The 14,945-nt window shown below is 42.6% G+C and overlaps 1 protein-coding gene and 1 long non-coding RNA gene across 2 annotated transcripts; both read right to left on the bottom strand.

Moving 5' to 3' along the window:
• Positions 1–9,123: 9,123 nt before the first annotated feature.
• LOC136427326 (uncharacterized) lies at positions 9,124–10,752 on the bottom strand. The gene is made up of 3 exons (XR_010754399.1): positions 10,629–10,752; positions 9,894–9,976; positions 9,124–9,397 (listed from the first exon to the last, which is right to left on the bottom strand). It is a non-coding gene; the product is annotated as an uncharacterized lncRNA (long non-coding RNA).
• Positions 10,753–10,766: 14 nt separating this feature from the next.
• On the bottom strand, positions 10,767–14,859 carry LOC136426630 (alkylglycerol monooxygenase-like). Its single transcript, XM_066415307.1, has 8 exons — positions 14,847–14,859; positions 14,015–14,136; positions 13,117–13,212; positions 12,828–12,894; positions 12,217–12,276; positions 11,744–11,823; positions 11,014–11,148; positions 10,767–10,781 (listed from the first exon to the last, which is right to left on the bottom strand). The coding sequence occupies exons 1-8, from the start codon at positions 14,857–14,859 to the stop codon at positions 10,767–10,769; spliced, it is 588 nt and encodes a 195-aa protein (XP_066271404.1).
• Positions 14,860–14,945: the final 86 nt, after the last annotated feature.

Genomic DNA, 14,945 nt, shown 5'->3' with positions numbered 1-14,945 from the left:
GATGCTATATGTCTTATGTAACTAGACCAAAAATGCATGAGTAGCATACCAATAGGACTTATATAAATGTCCTTGGGTTTGCAATGGAATTAAAAAAACGTAGAACTAGAAGGTAAATTTATCATCCTTGGACATGAATGAATAGGACGTGTTTTAGCTTCTATCATAACTACAGTTGGTATTAAGAATATCAATCTCACAGATGATTTTGAAACCAGTGCACCAAATATCCAAAATCATCTCGGTTTTTGTTAGGCGCTTTCTCGTTTGGGCGACTGCTAACGTTACATCTGCTTGGAGATTTACTGACCTGACACACATGCACAGGCACATGACGCCAGGTTGTTTTTACGCCCGAACGTACGTTGACCTCTGACACACTCACACAGGTGACCGGTCACATGTACACGCGCGTTGGAGGGTTGACCTCGAAGAAATCACAGTATTGTACATAATACATCGAGGTCATAGCCTGGAGCCTGGCCTTGTTTAATAATAGCTTCAATACCAGTATCTATTCTCCAAGCAGAGGTTTCGGTCGTGGGCTAGTAGTGGTATAGCCTGAACTCAATCAAGCTCCTGTAACGGCTTGCCGCCCTGTAACCGCATAGTCTCCGCGGGGAGGGGACAGAAATCCCCGGACAGCTGCAGTTTGCGTTATACAGACTAGTAGTGATAGTGACTCTAGTCAAGTCTATATAACCTCCTTGCTCTAGTGAATCTCTAGCGGTTTCCCCTCCCACCCAAATCTGATGCATATATTTTTTTTCGGTAAGAGTTTATAAAACCTCCTTGTTTATATCAAGGACATTATATTGTTTATATGTATAGTGTTGGCGCCAATCTGGCAAAAGAATGAACCCTCATTTCTCTTTGTTAACGTTAACGTTACATGCCGATATCATTCATATTGATTACCAAGTTTGTCACTGATGCTATACATGTTACTAGTATTCTCTGTCATTTTTAGGTGTAGTATGATGTTCTATCTTCTATGGTCCAGGAGGTTCTAGCTTCTAGGGCCCTTTATGCAAATTTAGGCAAATTAGGCTAGTATGTCAGTTCAAACCTCACCCGCATGTACATGTGACCGGCTAACTACATGTCAGAGGTCAACGTACGTTCGAGCAGAAGAATGACCTGACGTCAGGTGCCTATATATGGGCTTTTCAATGACGTCATGATGATTATAATTTGAACCCCCGGAGACAATGTTGGCTGGTAAATGAATCAAGCAGTAGCATCTTCGTGTGCGTTACAGGCATGCAGTGTAATGAAACATGGCGCAGATGACGTCAATTGAAAAGCCTGTATACTCCATGCGTTGCTGAAAAATAGTAACGTTATATATTGTATAAGACTAACAGTATTATGTGTGTTTTTTCGTATAGCATATCATCTGTTTTATTCCACTATTGATATAGTGCTGCATACCTAAACCCGTGTTCAGGTTCAGGTCCGGATTCAGATCCAGAGGATCGGGTTCAGTTCCGGACTTATAAGTGCCATGGCATATGTGTGGTAAAAACACTTTTGTTCATATAAAATTGCACATTGGCATAAATCTTACATGCAATTTGAGATCTATGCATGCAAACACAAAAGTAAACACAAAAGTTCAGTTATAAACACAAAAACAGCAATGTTTCCATATTTTCCCTCGCAATGGTCTATTATAAGGAAGGTTCGGTGGTTTAGAACAAAAAGGAGAATATAAGCGAGAGTTTTTTTGGGTTTTATTGCAAGTCCGGACTTGTTTCCAGACATGTAGGTTTTTTTTGGACTTGAACCTAAACATTAGGGCCAGTTCATTTTAGGTCCGATGTTTAGGTATGCAGCAGTAGCGGTTGATACCATGCACAGTTGGCCGCGAGACCACAAAATACCAACTGCAATGAACTTGCAGTCAAGTGCCTTTCTGAAGGGCACAACGTCCGACGGTCGGGACATTTCAGGGGGTTCGAACCCAGGACTTCTGTGCTCGGGCCAATCACCGGCCTACCATCACGCCACGCGGCGCCTGTATTACTGTAATACAGTAGCCTCCTGTGCAGGCTTCCTATAACGACGGCATATATATTGGGGGGGGGGGGGGGGGGGGGGGGTCTCTATTACCGGCTACACAACTCCCTCGGCTACACAACTCCCTTGCCGGCATTAGAGAGACCCCCCCCCCCCAATATATATGCCGCCGTTATAGGAAGCCTGCACAGGAGGCTAGTAATACAGAGTCTTCCTCTGCATCTGAAGACTGGACCGATCTGATCTAATTTGCTACACTGCGTCTTTGACTTTTTATTAATATCCATGACATGTTTGACTGCTGTAGTAATCGTGAATGACACTGGATGCACCATTTTATTAATAATAGTAATAATTATCATTGTATATTCATGCCCAGAGGGCTAAATGCACGTATGACCACTCGTGGTCTACAGGATGTACAATATAAAGGCACGAAACACTAAAATACTACATTCTAACCAAGGAGGTTGAAATAAGACGCTAAATACAATGTGTTAAAACCATATACCCTATACATTTGTTACTTCATGTTCCTAATGGTTTCTTCCCTCTTTTTGAAACACAGAATAGTAGCAACAAGTCTGCTATTCTTGTGAAATAACAATGTGTTATGTAACCGGGTACTAATATCATAATCATCACTTTCATCAAGAGCTCTTCCTTAGCAATGTTATATAAAGACCTGTGTTCGATTTTCTTAGGTTGACTAAATGTCACGCCCGACTAACGTAGCGCGGAGGGGCTAAGAAGTCCCCGGTGGCGAAATATTGTGTAACACAGGATTTACGCAACCGAGAAACGGTGACTTGAGGTACTAAGCAGAACACAGATTTCTATTGTTAAGGGCCGCAAGGTGACTGGCTTCGACGCGGTAAAAATTACAGTGCGGTGCACTTGAAAAATACGAAAAACGAACCTGTTCGAGTTTAGGGTACAACCTACAAATAATTCAACAACCAAAAAATTCTGTCGGCGTATCAGCTCATCACGCCCACTTTGAAACAGCGCTCTGCGAGAGGTCACTGAACCGCAGCCGACTGACCCCGAGAGGCGGTTGCATATTAAGGTAGCAGAACACAGTTGTCGGCCTATGGGGATTTCTATAGTTAAGGGCCGCAAAATGACTAGTGTAAGAGTCCAAACATAGGAGTCAAAGACGAAAGGAGACCATAGAAGTGTGACTGGAAATGTGTATCTTGTATACGTCGATGAAGATTAGACATCCAGGCTTTAACCTCCTTGATCCAGGTAATAAGATACGCCAAAAAGCAATTACTCAAACAACTGGATATGATTTTGGAAACGGTCAGACGTTTCAAGTAGCATCCACTACTTTTCGTCAGTGACTGTGAGCAAGATCAGTTGAACAGCAGGTTTATAACTTTATTTACTTCAACCTTGTCTTGAGTTGTCTAATTCGCTTTCTATTGGACTATCTAAAAATTTGTCTTCTCCTTATTTGCATATCAATTCATAGTTCGTGGTTATAAACCTGCTGTTCAACTGATCTTGCTCACAGTCACTGACGAAAAGTAGTGGATGCTACTTGAAACGTCTGACCGTTTCCAAAATCATATCCAGTTGTTTGAGTAATTGCTTTTTGGCGTGTATCTTGTATAGCCTGAGTACCAGCCTCCGTAGTGACCGCTGGCTCAAAAAATTCGCTTGCTAACCACGTCACTACGGAGGCTGGTACTCAGGCAATACCTTGTACATCCTACCATTCGCAACAGGGAACTACTATTGGAACGTTGCACTAGCTTCGACGCGGTAAAAATTATAGTGCGGAGAACTTGAGAAATACGAAAATCGAATATGTTTGAGTTTAGGTACAACCTACAAATAACTCAAAAACCAAAAAACATTCTGTTGGCGTATCAGCTCATCACGCCCACTTTGAACCAGCGCTCTGCGAGAGGTCACTGCACTGCATCCGACTCACCCCGAGAGGCGATTGCATAAGAAGGCGCATTTAGAAGCGGAAAAGGTCCACCATCCAAATCCTTCAGTCTAAAAGCCGACATATTTCTACACCACACAGCACAGTTTACACATGGATGCCTCTCACATGCAGCTTTCTACCCAGTCTTCAAGAGTTTGGGCCGCACTACATTTTGTACCCGCGTCATAGACCCCCCGGGGTCGCGGAGAAATACTGTGTTCTGCGACCTTGACATCTAGACTGGAAAAGTCAGGGTGACTGTTCAGGACTAATAAAGTGTAGTGGTGTAGTGGCCTTTGTCTCTCACCACATCTGGTTCCAACTACTTGGATCAGAAGGCCCAGGTTCAAGCCCCGGGTAGGACACCTCTGGACAAGAGGCGCATTGAGTCATACCAAAGACTTTATAAAAATGGTACATACTTGTGATACAGTATGGAAGTTAAACACACCCCACTGCCAGTGGACTAGCCCCCTTCTGCAGTGATTGCACAACAGTGTGGCCCAGGGCTATGAAACAGAGATGGGCACCGCCCTATACATCAATAATGGTGTGGGAGGATTTTAACTAATAGGCTCACCGCAGTCTGAGAGATGGCGTTCACAGAGATTTCTCTCCAAGCAGAGGTTTCGGTCCTTGGTTGGGGGTGATTTGTTTGTTTTTTTGCGGCCTTTTAATTTCTACGATTCTATGTTTCTCTATATAGTAGAGGGTGGGGATTGAAGAAATCGCTAGCACAGCTAGACAAGAATAGAAAATGCCGCAAATCGGATACAAGAACATAAACCGCTGTCTCTGCTCAAGGAGGTTGTATAACTAAAACTCCTTATATAACTCCATGCTCTGCTTGGAGAGAACTCAGCGATAAACGAAAATGGAAAATGCTGTTACGCATCAAACCGTTGAACGGTTCTTTCTCCGGGGAGAAGCCACTGACGCACATCCACGTACGAGAATCGAAAGAGACGAGTAGGAAATTGATCGCCTGCAACTGTACTTACATAACGGATGGCGTGCCATTCAAGTATGAAGGGCAGCTTCAAGTGCAGTTACATAATCGCTTAGCTTGCGTTACACAACCCCTCTCCCCCCCCCCCCCCCCCCCTCCTTCTAGAGGAATGGATGCTGGAAGTGGAAGCTTAATTTATCAGTCAGGCTACATAACCGCTTTTGGTCCTTAAGCATAATCTCCAAGCAGATCTCCACGGTGCCAAAATCGTACAAGCTAGCCAGAGAAGCTCCAGTCAGCCAGGGAAGTTGTCAGGCACCGCCGATTGCAAAAAAACTCCTTCTGCCAGCTGGATACGTTGGGTCTGCTTGGAGACTACTTTAGCAGACGTTGAATTTATTTCTCCAGCACGGCCGATGATGACCCCGGACTTCAAGGCGAAACATTTTAATATTCAAACTTTATTGCAAGTTCATGCCCAAAGGTTAATTGCAGACAAACAGGTACATTGAGATACATGGAAATCGAAATAGTCATCTACTCTACTGTGAAAGTTCTATCTTAACTAAGGTTGGGTTTGACTTCTTTTTGGAAGGCAGTGGAAAATGAAGTAACCCACGTTTTGAATCATAAGTGGGCTGGTTTATTTTAGTAGAAAGATGGATTTTTGTAAATTATACAAATGGTGAAAACTAGGAGAACTTATGGAAGCTGTATTTTATAATTCGTTTCTTTTTGATAACTGTACGATGATGTCATATTCAATGAAGTATGCCTTCAAATATTAGGCAGTTCCCTGTAATAATGAATTGTACCAGATACGATGATGGGTAGATGACGCTAAATGCCGTTGATGTACTACTGACACACCAGAACAATTCCAAGAAAAACTTCAAGAAAGACACACATGCAAATATTGTCGTGGACAAGCCTAACAAACACATCAAAGCATCTCAATATATACGACTTTATTGTTAGATATCACGTAATACACACACAATGTACAGATTATTTGGCCGATTTAGACTATCATTTTCACTACTTTCTCCGCAAATCGTGTTACCGCTTTTCTTCGGAGATCAGCACTCATATTTTTTAAGTGATTTGTTACTTTTGCACACAGCCTTCTATCGCAAAATGACATGCTAACTTCTGAGAATAATGTACCTGACTCTTCTTGTTATTTCCATTTCTATACGTTTGATCCGTTTACAGTGATGCCTTTGGAAGTGCCAAGGCGACGAATAGGTCGAGTGGGTGAGTTATGTAAGCATTACGAGTACGTGATGGAAATGAGCTGGCAGCTCAGTAATAGGCCCTCGTGTCAACTTCGTTTAGTGTTACGTAAAAAGTGTTACGTTGCTATTATTACATAAGGTATTTATCTATTTTTGTAATATTTTCTTTATCATCTGTGTTCCCGTGACAGCGCTAATAAACTGGACCTCTGGGAAGAGCGGCAAAGGTCGACAAGGCATTCCAGTCAAAATAAAGGGTATTGATTGGTTTAGTTGATTGATTGATTGATTGATACATGTCAGCTATTATATGTGCATGTAAGTCTGCTGAAGTGGGGATGGTGGTAAGGGACTGCACGATATTTAGCGGGGAGTCTATGCCGAGCTGAGCAGATCAGCCTGGCGAGCCCTATGCATGTCTGCAGCCGCCATGCATCAGACACTGATGCCTGCGAACGATTGATTGGGGAGTGGTGGCCATGGCGGTTGTCAAAGGGTTGGGTTGAAAAACGTTTCCATAGCCTGAGTACCAACCTCCGTAGTGACCGCTGGCTCAAAAGAATTCGCTTGCTAACCACGGTAACCTCCGTAGTGACCACTGGCTCAAAAGAATTCGCTTGCTAACCACGGTGGTTAGTGTTATGGACCGATGTTGAGGTCATTGGACACAGATACAGGGAGCCAAGACAGAGATTGTGTAGCTACATGGTTTATTCCCTGACCCCCAGGATTCCAACACATAGAATCACAGCCTGAGTCTTTCCCAGAACGAGGCTGCCTTGGACCATTCCACTCTCATGATGGGGGGTTACAATTACTAAATAATGGTCTTACATGTGTCTTAGTGGGTACATAACATGCCTCCCCTTCCACAAGAGGATTGGCAAGGTCAATTCGAAGAATGATAAAGAAATGAAGCCACTAAGTTAACTAGTTACAATCTACATATCAGGTATATCGTTACACACGAATTATATCAAACTGCAGTAAACAAGACAGTGTATGTACCTTTGTTCAGAATATGTTGTAAAATAAGACATGGCAAAAACTATTGTGTAGCGATTTGAGTTACTTCAGACAGCAAACCCTGGCTAACGAAGAGATCCAGATTGAATGCTGGGCACACTGAAACACAATCGGCTAACATAGTATGAACTTGAAGAGTCTTACAATCAAACAAAGGAATTGTATCAAGCAATATGTAAAATATTATGACAGATTTTGATGTAAGAGACATGGCAAAAACTATTGTATAGCGATTTGAGTTACTTTAGACAACAAACCCTGGCTAACAGAGAGATCCAGATTGAATGTTGGGCACTCTGAAACACAATCGGCTAACATAGTATGAACTTGAAGAGTCTTACAATCAAACAAAGGATTTGTATCGAGCAACATGTAAAATATTAGGACGGAGTTTGATGTAAGAGACATGGCAAAAACTATTGTGTAGCGATCAATACTTCAGACAACAAACCCTGGCTAACAAAGAGATCCAGATTGAATGTTGGGCACTCTGAAACACAATCGGCTAACATAGTATGAACTTGAAGAGTCTTACAATCAAACAAAGGATTTGTATCGAGCAACATGTAAAATATTAGGACGGAGTTTGATGTAAGAGACATGGCAAAAACTATTGTGTAGCGATCAATACTTCAGACAACAAACCCTGGCTAACAAAGAGATCCAGATTGAATGTTGGGCACTCTGAAACACAATCGGCTACCATAGTATGAACTTGAAGAGTCTTACAATCAAACAAAGGAATGTATCGAGCAACATCTTGCATGTTATGAGGACAATATTGATGCAGTATCTAAACTTAGAAGTGTTTTCTTTGGTACTCTGTTATTTGTGATAAGCAGCCCATGGTGAGTGAAACAGGAAATGAATACCAGATGTGGGTCACTGAGACTCACATTACAACAACAACCAGACAAAGGAGCAAGTCTGGGCATGATTTCTGGCCACGTGGCATGGCAAAACTGAACTTTACAAAGCAATGTTACATCAGACGAGTAAGAGTTAAACACAGATAAAACTCAGGGGTAAATCTCACTGTTAAGAGTAAGTATTCTAAAATGTCCCTGCGACAGCATGATGAAACAGTCTGTAGATGATGCGTACAACTGTACTTGGTGACTGGTGATGAGTAAATTATTCTGGGAGTCTTCAGCTTGCACACGATCCCTGAAACTAACGATGGAAGATTGCAGAATGTTCCCAGGCCTCTCAATCCCACCCGACGACTGGAAGCTTGCTCGGCCGCCCGTTGCTGGCAGTGGACCCTGAAGACTGGACACGTCCCTGCATTCTCTCGCTCCCGATTCCACCCGACGAGTTCGGCAGCTTACTTGACTAACCGTTCTGTCAGTAGACTCTGGAGATGGAAAGAATCACCTCTCTGATCCACCCGACGACTTGAAGCTTGCGTGACCGCCCGTTGCTGACAGTGGACGTTGGAGACTGGATACAGTGCCGCAATCGCTAGCCTGGTTCCACCCGACGAGATCGACAAGCCAACTTGACCACCCGTGCTGTCAGTGGAGTTTGGTGACTGGACACAGTTCATACCCTCTTCCACGTTGTAAGAGATGTTGGCAACCCGTAGTATACTGTGAATCCTGTCCGTGACGCCATATGTTATGGACCGATGTTGAGGTCATTGGACACAGATACAGGGAGCCAAGACAGAGATTGTGTAGCTACATGGTTTATTCCCTGACCCCCAGGATTCCAACACATAGAATCACAGCCTGAGTCTTTCCCAGAACGAGGCTGCCTTGGACCATTCCACTCTCATGATGGGGGGTTACAATTACTAAATAATGGTCTTACATGTGTCTTAGTGGGTTCATAACAGTTAGCAAGCGAATTCTTTTGAGCCAGCGGTCACTACGGAGGTTGGTACTCAGGCTACGTTTCCATGGCCACCCTCGTCAATTTTGTTCCATGGCCAACCCCCAGGCAAAAAAACCTTCGCCCTCCCCCCTGACGACCACCTCCCGCTAAATAACGCACAGTCTCTATGATGTTGATTTCAAAGTCTTTCCTCTAAGGGTCACATTTGGTGACTTCATAACATTCACACTCCAGAAGACGGCAGAACCAGCGTGGCAGGCCAAGGTCATGACTGTAAGGAGAGGTTGTGACGTCATCAGGGCACCGGAGAGCCACAACAGAAAACCTGTTCCCAAAACCGACACACAGCGAGAAAGTTCCATGAACGGAGCAGTCGACCTGAAATGAAAATAAAAAGCATCTTTGTCAAACGTTGCCTGAATGCAAATGGTGGCCTCTAGAATGCTGATATAATGACAGAAAATAATACGCTGAAGATGCAGATACATAGTACAAAACTCGATGGTGCACTGCGTACACTGTATTCAGTTTCAAGCAAGAAAGTGGAATATACCCTTTATTATATAACGTTACATGAAAAATTGAGATATATTTTTTTACTTGTCTGTCTATGTGCCTGTCTGTATGTGTATCTGTTATTTGTAGTCAGCAATAACTCAAGAACCTCTTGATGGATTATGATGATATTTGGTATGTAGGTAGGTGTTACGAAGACAAAGGTCAAGGTTCGGCCCCCTGGTATGTGACATTGGTACTGCAGCAGAACTTCCTTTTTTGTATCTTTTGAACTGGACGTGCTATGGTTTTGATTCTTTGATGGCAGATAGCTTGTTGCTATAAAGGGGGAGGGGGGTCATTTTGGAAAAAGATTTACCTGCAGTCCAGAATGGCTGCCATACAGGACAGTGTCCACATTATAGTTGTCAGTTTTCCAACAGTTGCCAAAACCCCCAGATCCTGAAATAAATGATAGAAGTTAATCATCAAATTGATCGAAATGATCATGAATAAATCAGGGACAGGGACATTATAAAATGCTTAGTTTTTTTATGAATTGGTGCATGTAGACTAATTGTAAGTGATCAACAAGTAATGGTAATATACATGCATTAAGTGCAACATAAAGCATGTACGTGAAACAGACATTGAATACTCAACTACTTTGCTAGACTATTATAAGGTAATGCAATGACACAAATGGGTGGTATATCAAGGTGATTTAAAAGTATAGAATAAGATTAAGGTGTAAGATCACTAAGTGCAAGTCCTTCACAGAAAAGAAGTAACAAGGAAATTATCACGTTGTCTACTGAAGCCACACTGGGATGAAACTAGCCACCTTCGCAGACTTCTTGGAGCGGCTGCGTTTATTTTTGGAGGGGGGGGGGCTGATTCGCGATTTTTTTACACGGGCCAAAGTTCTCTAGGGCCGGCTTGAGTTTCGCCGCCGAGGCAGTCATATCGCTTGACGGCGAAAGTCCGCAATAAGCCGGCATTAGAGAACCTTGGAATGTGTAAAAAAAATCGCGTATCCGCGCAACTTCACCCCCCTCCCCCCTTAAACTCTGCCGCTTCAAGAAGTCTGCAAATGAGGCTATGATGAAAGTACCTTAGGGATCGTCCTTGAAGTCAGCAAAGCAAGTAAAAAGTGCACCAGTACATAGCACGCCCATCCCATGGATACCTTACTGTCATATTTGGAAGCTGGTTGTACCTAGAAAAGGATTTAAAAAAGATATCATCATGATTAGATTCTCCTGTTCTGAAAATAAGTCGTGTCTCTTCTAACTTACCTTGATAAATAAAAACCTCAAAACAAACTGGCAAAGTAGATGTTCAGAGTTATTTTAAATGAAACATAGTATATATATCTTTTTGCCCCGAGATTGAACAGTTCAGATGGTGACGAAATAAAGCAATTTGGGTTGTGATAAAAAATAAAGCAATTTGAGTTGTGATAAAGAATTAAGCAATTTGAGTTGTGATGACACTACCTTAGGAACTCGCTGCATAGACCCCAGTTGACGTTTGCCGACGGCCCGGCCTGGCCCAGCAAACAGCACACACAGTTTGTTCCACAGCCCAGGAGTGTTCCAGAAGGTTTGCCAGATGCACACAAAGTGATGAAACTGCATGATACAAACAAAGCAAATTAGGCAATGTGAACATAACGATTTGTTTGGAAATAAAGTTAACATTAACAGTGGTCAAATTCCAGGACACTAAAAAATTGTCCAGCTTTTAGCTGGCTAAAGATGACATACCTGTAACCTGGTATTTATTATTCTGAGAAAATCTAGCTGTTTTTGTGTGGAGAACCTAAGTTCAGACAAATGGTAGTTTGTGCAAATTTTCTGTTAAAAAAATATAAAACGTCCGTACAGATATGCTGCAGTGTACTTATTAGCCTTCATTCATATCTAAGAATTGTAGATTCACTAGAGTTAAGTATTTGTGCTACATATACTTAAGGTTTGCCATGTTAGTTTAACGATTACGGGGTCTGTTTATAAATATTGGTGGTGAATTTTTCTTTTTATTTGAGTTGAATGTGTGATAGTTGTGTGACAATTTGTTAAAAATAGAGAGAACGCTAGCGACCCCAAAAAACACCCCTCCCAATGAAATGGTATGGTTACCCTGCGACGTCACAAAATCAAGATGGTGGCCACCACACATGCCATCGGATCCAACAAAAGTTTTGCTACGTAAATCTGTAATAACCTGTATCCAGACTGGGTCCCAGGTGCGTACATCAGTTCTTAAGCCATACACCAGCGGCCCACTCTCTTGGTGGAAAGTACCTGTGGCAAGCGATGAAACTCGTTATAGAGCCCTTAAGAAGTCAAATCGCATTGTCCGTATTTGAGCAAAGAAGCTTGTACAATGGGTACGAGGCCCAAGTGGCATCCATACAACTTTTTGACGGAGAGGGTCTGGCCGGAACGTCACAATGAATTGCATAACAGTTGTAACATGTGACACCTTCTCAAACTTTGAAGGCTACATCGCGCCCCTACAAGTAGTAGCCCACGCACCTTATCGGCCCCCTATTAGCCCCTGTCAGCAAGAGATTATGTCACACAGGCTAGTGGCTCCATAACACACCCTAGTCACAGACAGATAGAGTGGATTTCAAACTATCCCATCTGATTCAAAAGCCGAATAGCAAGGTAAGAATGGTCAGGTTGTCTCACCAAACATTCGATCCCAGATGATGAGTGTTCCGCCAAAGTTTTTGCCCATGTGATTCCGGCCTGCTGGGGCAAAAAGGTGTGTAATCAGGAGGTGGTACATTAGTGATAGCCATCAGAGAACAGAAGGTGACCATGATCATACTTTGTCAGTGTTGTGCTCTGATGTCTTGATATCCACAGTAAAGACATCCTTGATAGACCAAACCTCTTGAGCATACCAGTATGATTGGTCGCTAATCCTCTTTGTCATGGACTGGTTACAATATCAAGTTCAAAGCCATTTTAGTAAAAATCTTACTACAGAATTGAAATATAAAGATGATCTTGTCATTTCTGTACACTAAATAAAGAGCGTACCAACAGGCTTTCGATCCTTTTCTTTGTGTACGGAATTAGCGTATAAAGATCTTTGCAATGAACAGATGAACTTTGTTTGCATTGCATACCTGGTAAACCACCTCAGGGCGTAACACACCAGGTTTGTACTGAACAGTACAAGCTGCATATCAGGGCAGATTTAACATTGATTGAACTTTCATTCGAATACAGAAGTAAATGATATTCAGCGGAACACTTCATAAATGAAGTTCACAACTGAAAACTGGGCTGACCGTGGTGGACTCTATGATGAGTTGGTGTGTTCAGAATATACTCCAGTGGACCCAGGGAACCAACCACCTAGATAAGAGATGGAAAAACTGGTTAAGGGCTCACTTCCAGCTTTCAACAAATGTGCATATTATCAAAGGCAAGACTAACGAATCTAACCATAGATAAATGATATCAGGAGTGTGCGTCTATTTTTTTCAATGTAATGAGCTAAGAGTTCATACATCTGAGGAGCAATGATTAAAACATTCTTTGACGAGAAATGAATATGGGATATATTTTATCACTCACCTCTGTGTGCAGCCAGGCCTGGTATAGTAGATTCAGTTGGTAATGCACCAGAAAAGCGGCAGGGGGCACCACTAAGGCCAAGGGTAGGAACAAAAGCTGTGGGAACATAGATTCAGAATATAATTTCCTTTGTAATTTCTGTGTTTGGGGCCTTTCCCCCAAGGCACATTGCTTGGGATGAATTTACACCTCCATTGTAACACTACAAAACTCAGTTCTGCAATGTCATTGCGGTTTTGAATTCGGGATCATTTAAAACTACCTGAGGACTAAAATGGCATCCTACACGTGTGGTTTGAAAGAAGCTTTCTTCACACGCTGATTTTCAACATGGCGGTCCCTGTCCCTGGTGCTGATAGTGCCTCCACCACGGATTCTGTTTTACCACATGTTAATTTGTTGCTTGTTTGCTGAGTTATATGAGCAGATTGCAGTGTTCTTTGAAGGGAAAGCATGCAGTGTTATACAATGTACAGGAGCACTTAACACCTGTCTTTGAAGATCTAGCTTCAATAAGATAGATGAAAATGTCAAGTCTTGTCATTTGTTCCTTCTTATCATCCATCGCCTACCCAGTGATCTATCCTGTAGCCTCCGTTGCAGGCTTCTCCCATGGCGATTTTTCAACTTATCGGGGCCAGATTCTTTGGCTGGGGGGACGTATCTGCTTGGGGACCGTATCTGCTTGAGGCCCCGTATCTGCGGCGCTTACAGGATCCCAAGCAGATACTAGATACGGGGCCTCAAGCAGATACGGTCCTCAAGCAGATACGGCCTCCAGCCAAAGAATCTGGCCTCGATTAATTGAAAAATCGCCTGCAACGGAGGCTATCTATCCTGTAACTAACAGGACTAAAGTGTTTTCAGTTGCGTTTAGTTTTGTAGCGTCAATACTCACAAAAGAGGTACAGCGTTGGAACGCCGATGTCCGTAGTGAAGACAGGATGTTGTAATCATCCGAGCTGTGGTGGACCTGGTGAGCCGCCCACAATATGTTCACCTCTGGAGTAAACAGAACATCTGATTCAAAGGCGAGGAAACAACAGAAGATAAGACATTTACACAGCTGTATTTTTGTTGCATCCTGGTGTAGTGGTCAGTGTAATGTATTGCGACATTTGCAAATAGATAAATACAGTAGGTGATATGGATGCTTTGGGGTGTTCCTGTGGTGTAGTGGTCTGCGCTTCTGTTACTAGCCACATCTGGTTCAAGTTACTTGGACCAGAAGGCCTGGGTTCAAGCCCCGGGTAGGACACCTCTGGTCAAGAGGCGCATTGAGTCATACCAAAGACTTTATAAAAATGGTAACGTTACATACTTCTGAAACAGTATGGAAGTTAAAGACATTCCACTACTAGTGGACTAGCCCCCTGCTGCAGTGAGTGCACCACAGTGTGGCCCAGGGCTATGAAACAGAGATGGGCACCACCCTATATACCTTATGGTGTGGGAGGATTTTAACTTTAACTAACCTTCCAATAACAGAAGTACAGAGTTAATGAATAATTATATATGATATGTAATGTTAGATCTACTAAGATATTAGTGGTTGTCATTGTCAGAAATATGTATTGGAAGTATGATTCAATTATTCATTCAGATATCAACATTGCAGGCACACACGCAGTACATGGTTTTGATATTATCAGTTAGAACAATAGATTAGCACATATGTATATAACGTTACATATACTTCTCTAATATGAGAGATGCCCATTATTACGCACCAGGTTCTATCATGAAGAAAGGAATTCTCAAGTCTTTTTGTTCTTGCTGGGCCGATGATAATGGACAGTCATTCCTATTTTATTCTGATATGAAACAAA

This window comes from Branchiostoma lanceolatum, chromosome 2 (assembly GCF_035083965.1).
Source record: "Branchiostoma lanceolatum isolate klBraLanc5 chromosome 2, klBraLanc5.hap2, whole genome shotgun sequence".
Classification (NCBI taxonomy): Eukaryota; Metazoa; Chordata; class Leptocardii; order Amphioxiformes; family Branchiostomatidae; genus Branchiostoma; species Branchiostoma lanceolatum.
This window is presented reverse-complemented; position numbering and strand designations above follow the sequence as displayed.

Coding starts and splice junctions, on each gene's coding strand:
- LOC136426630 (XM_066415307.1), bottom strand. Junction 13,213..14,014: donor TCCAACGCTGTACCTCTTTT/GTGAGTATTGAC, acceptor ATGTTCCCACAG/CTTTTGTTCCTACCCTTGGC. Junction 11,149..11,743: donor GGGACCCAGTCTGGATACAG/GTTATTACAGAT, acceptor TGTATCATGCAG/TTTCATCACTTTGTGTGCAT.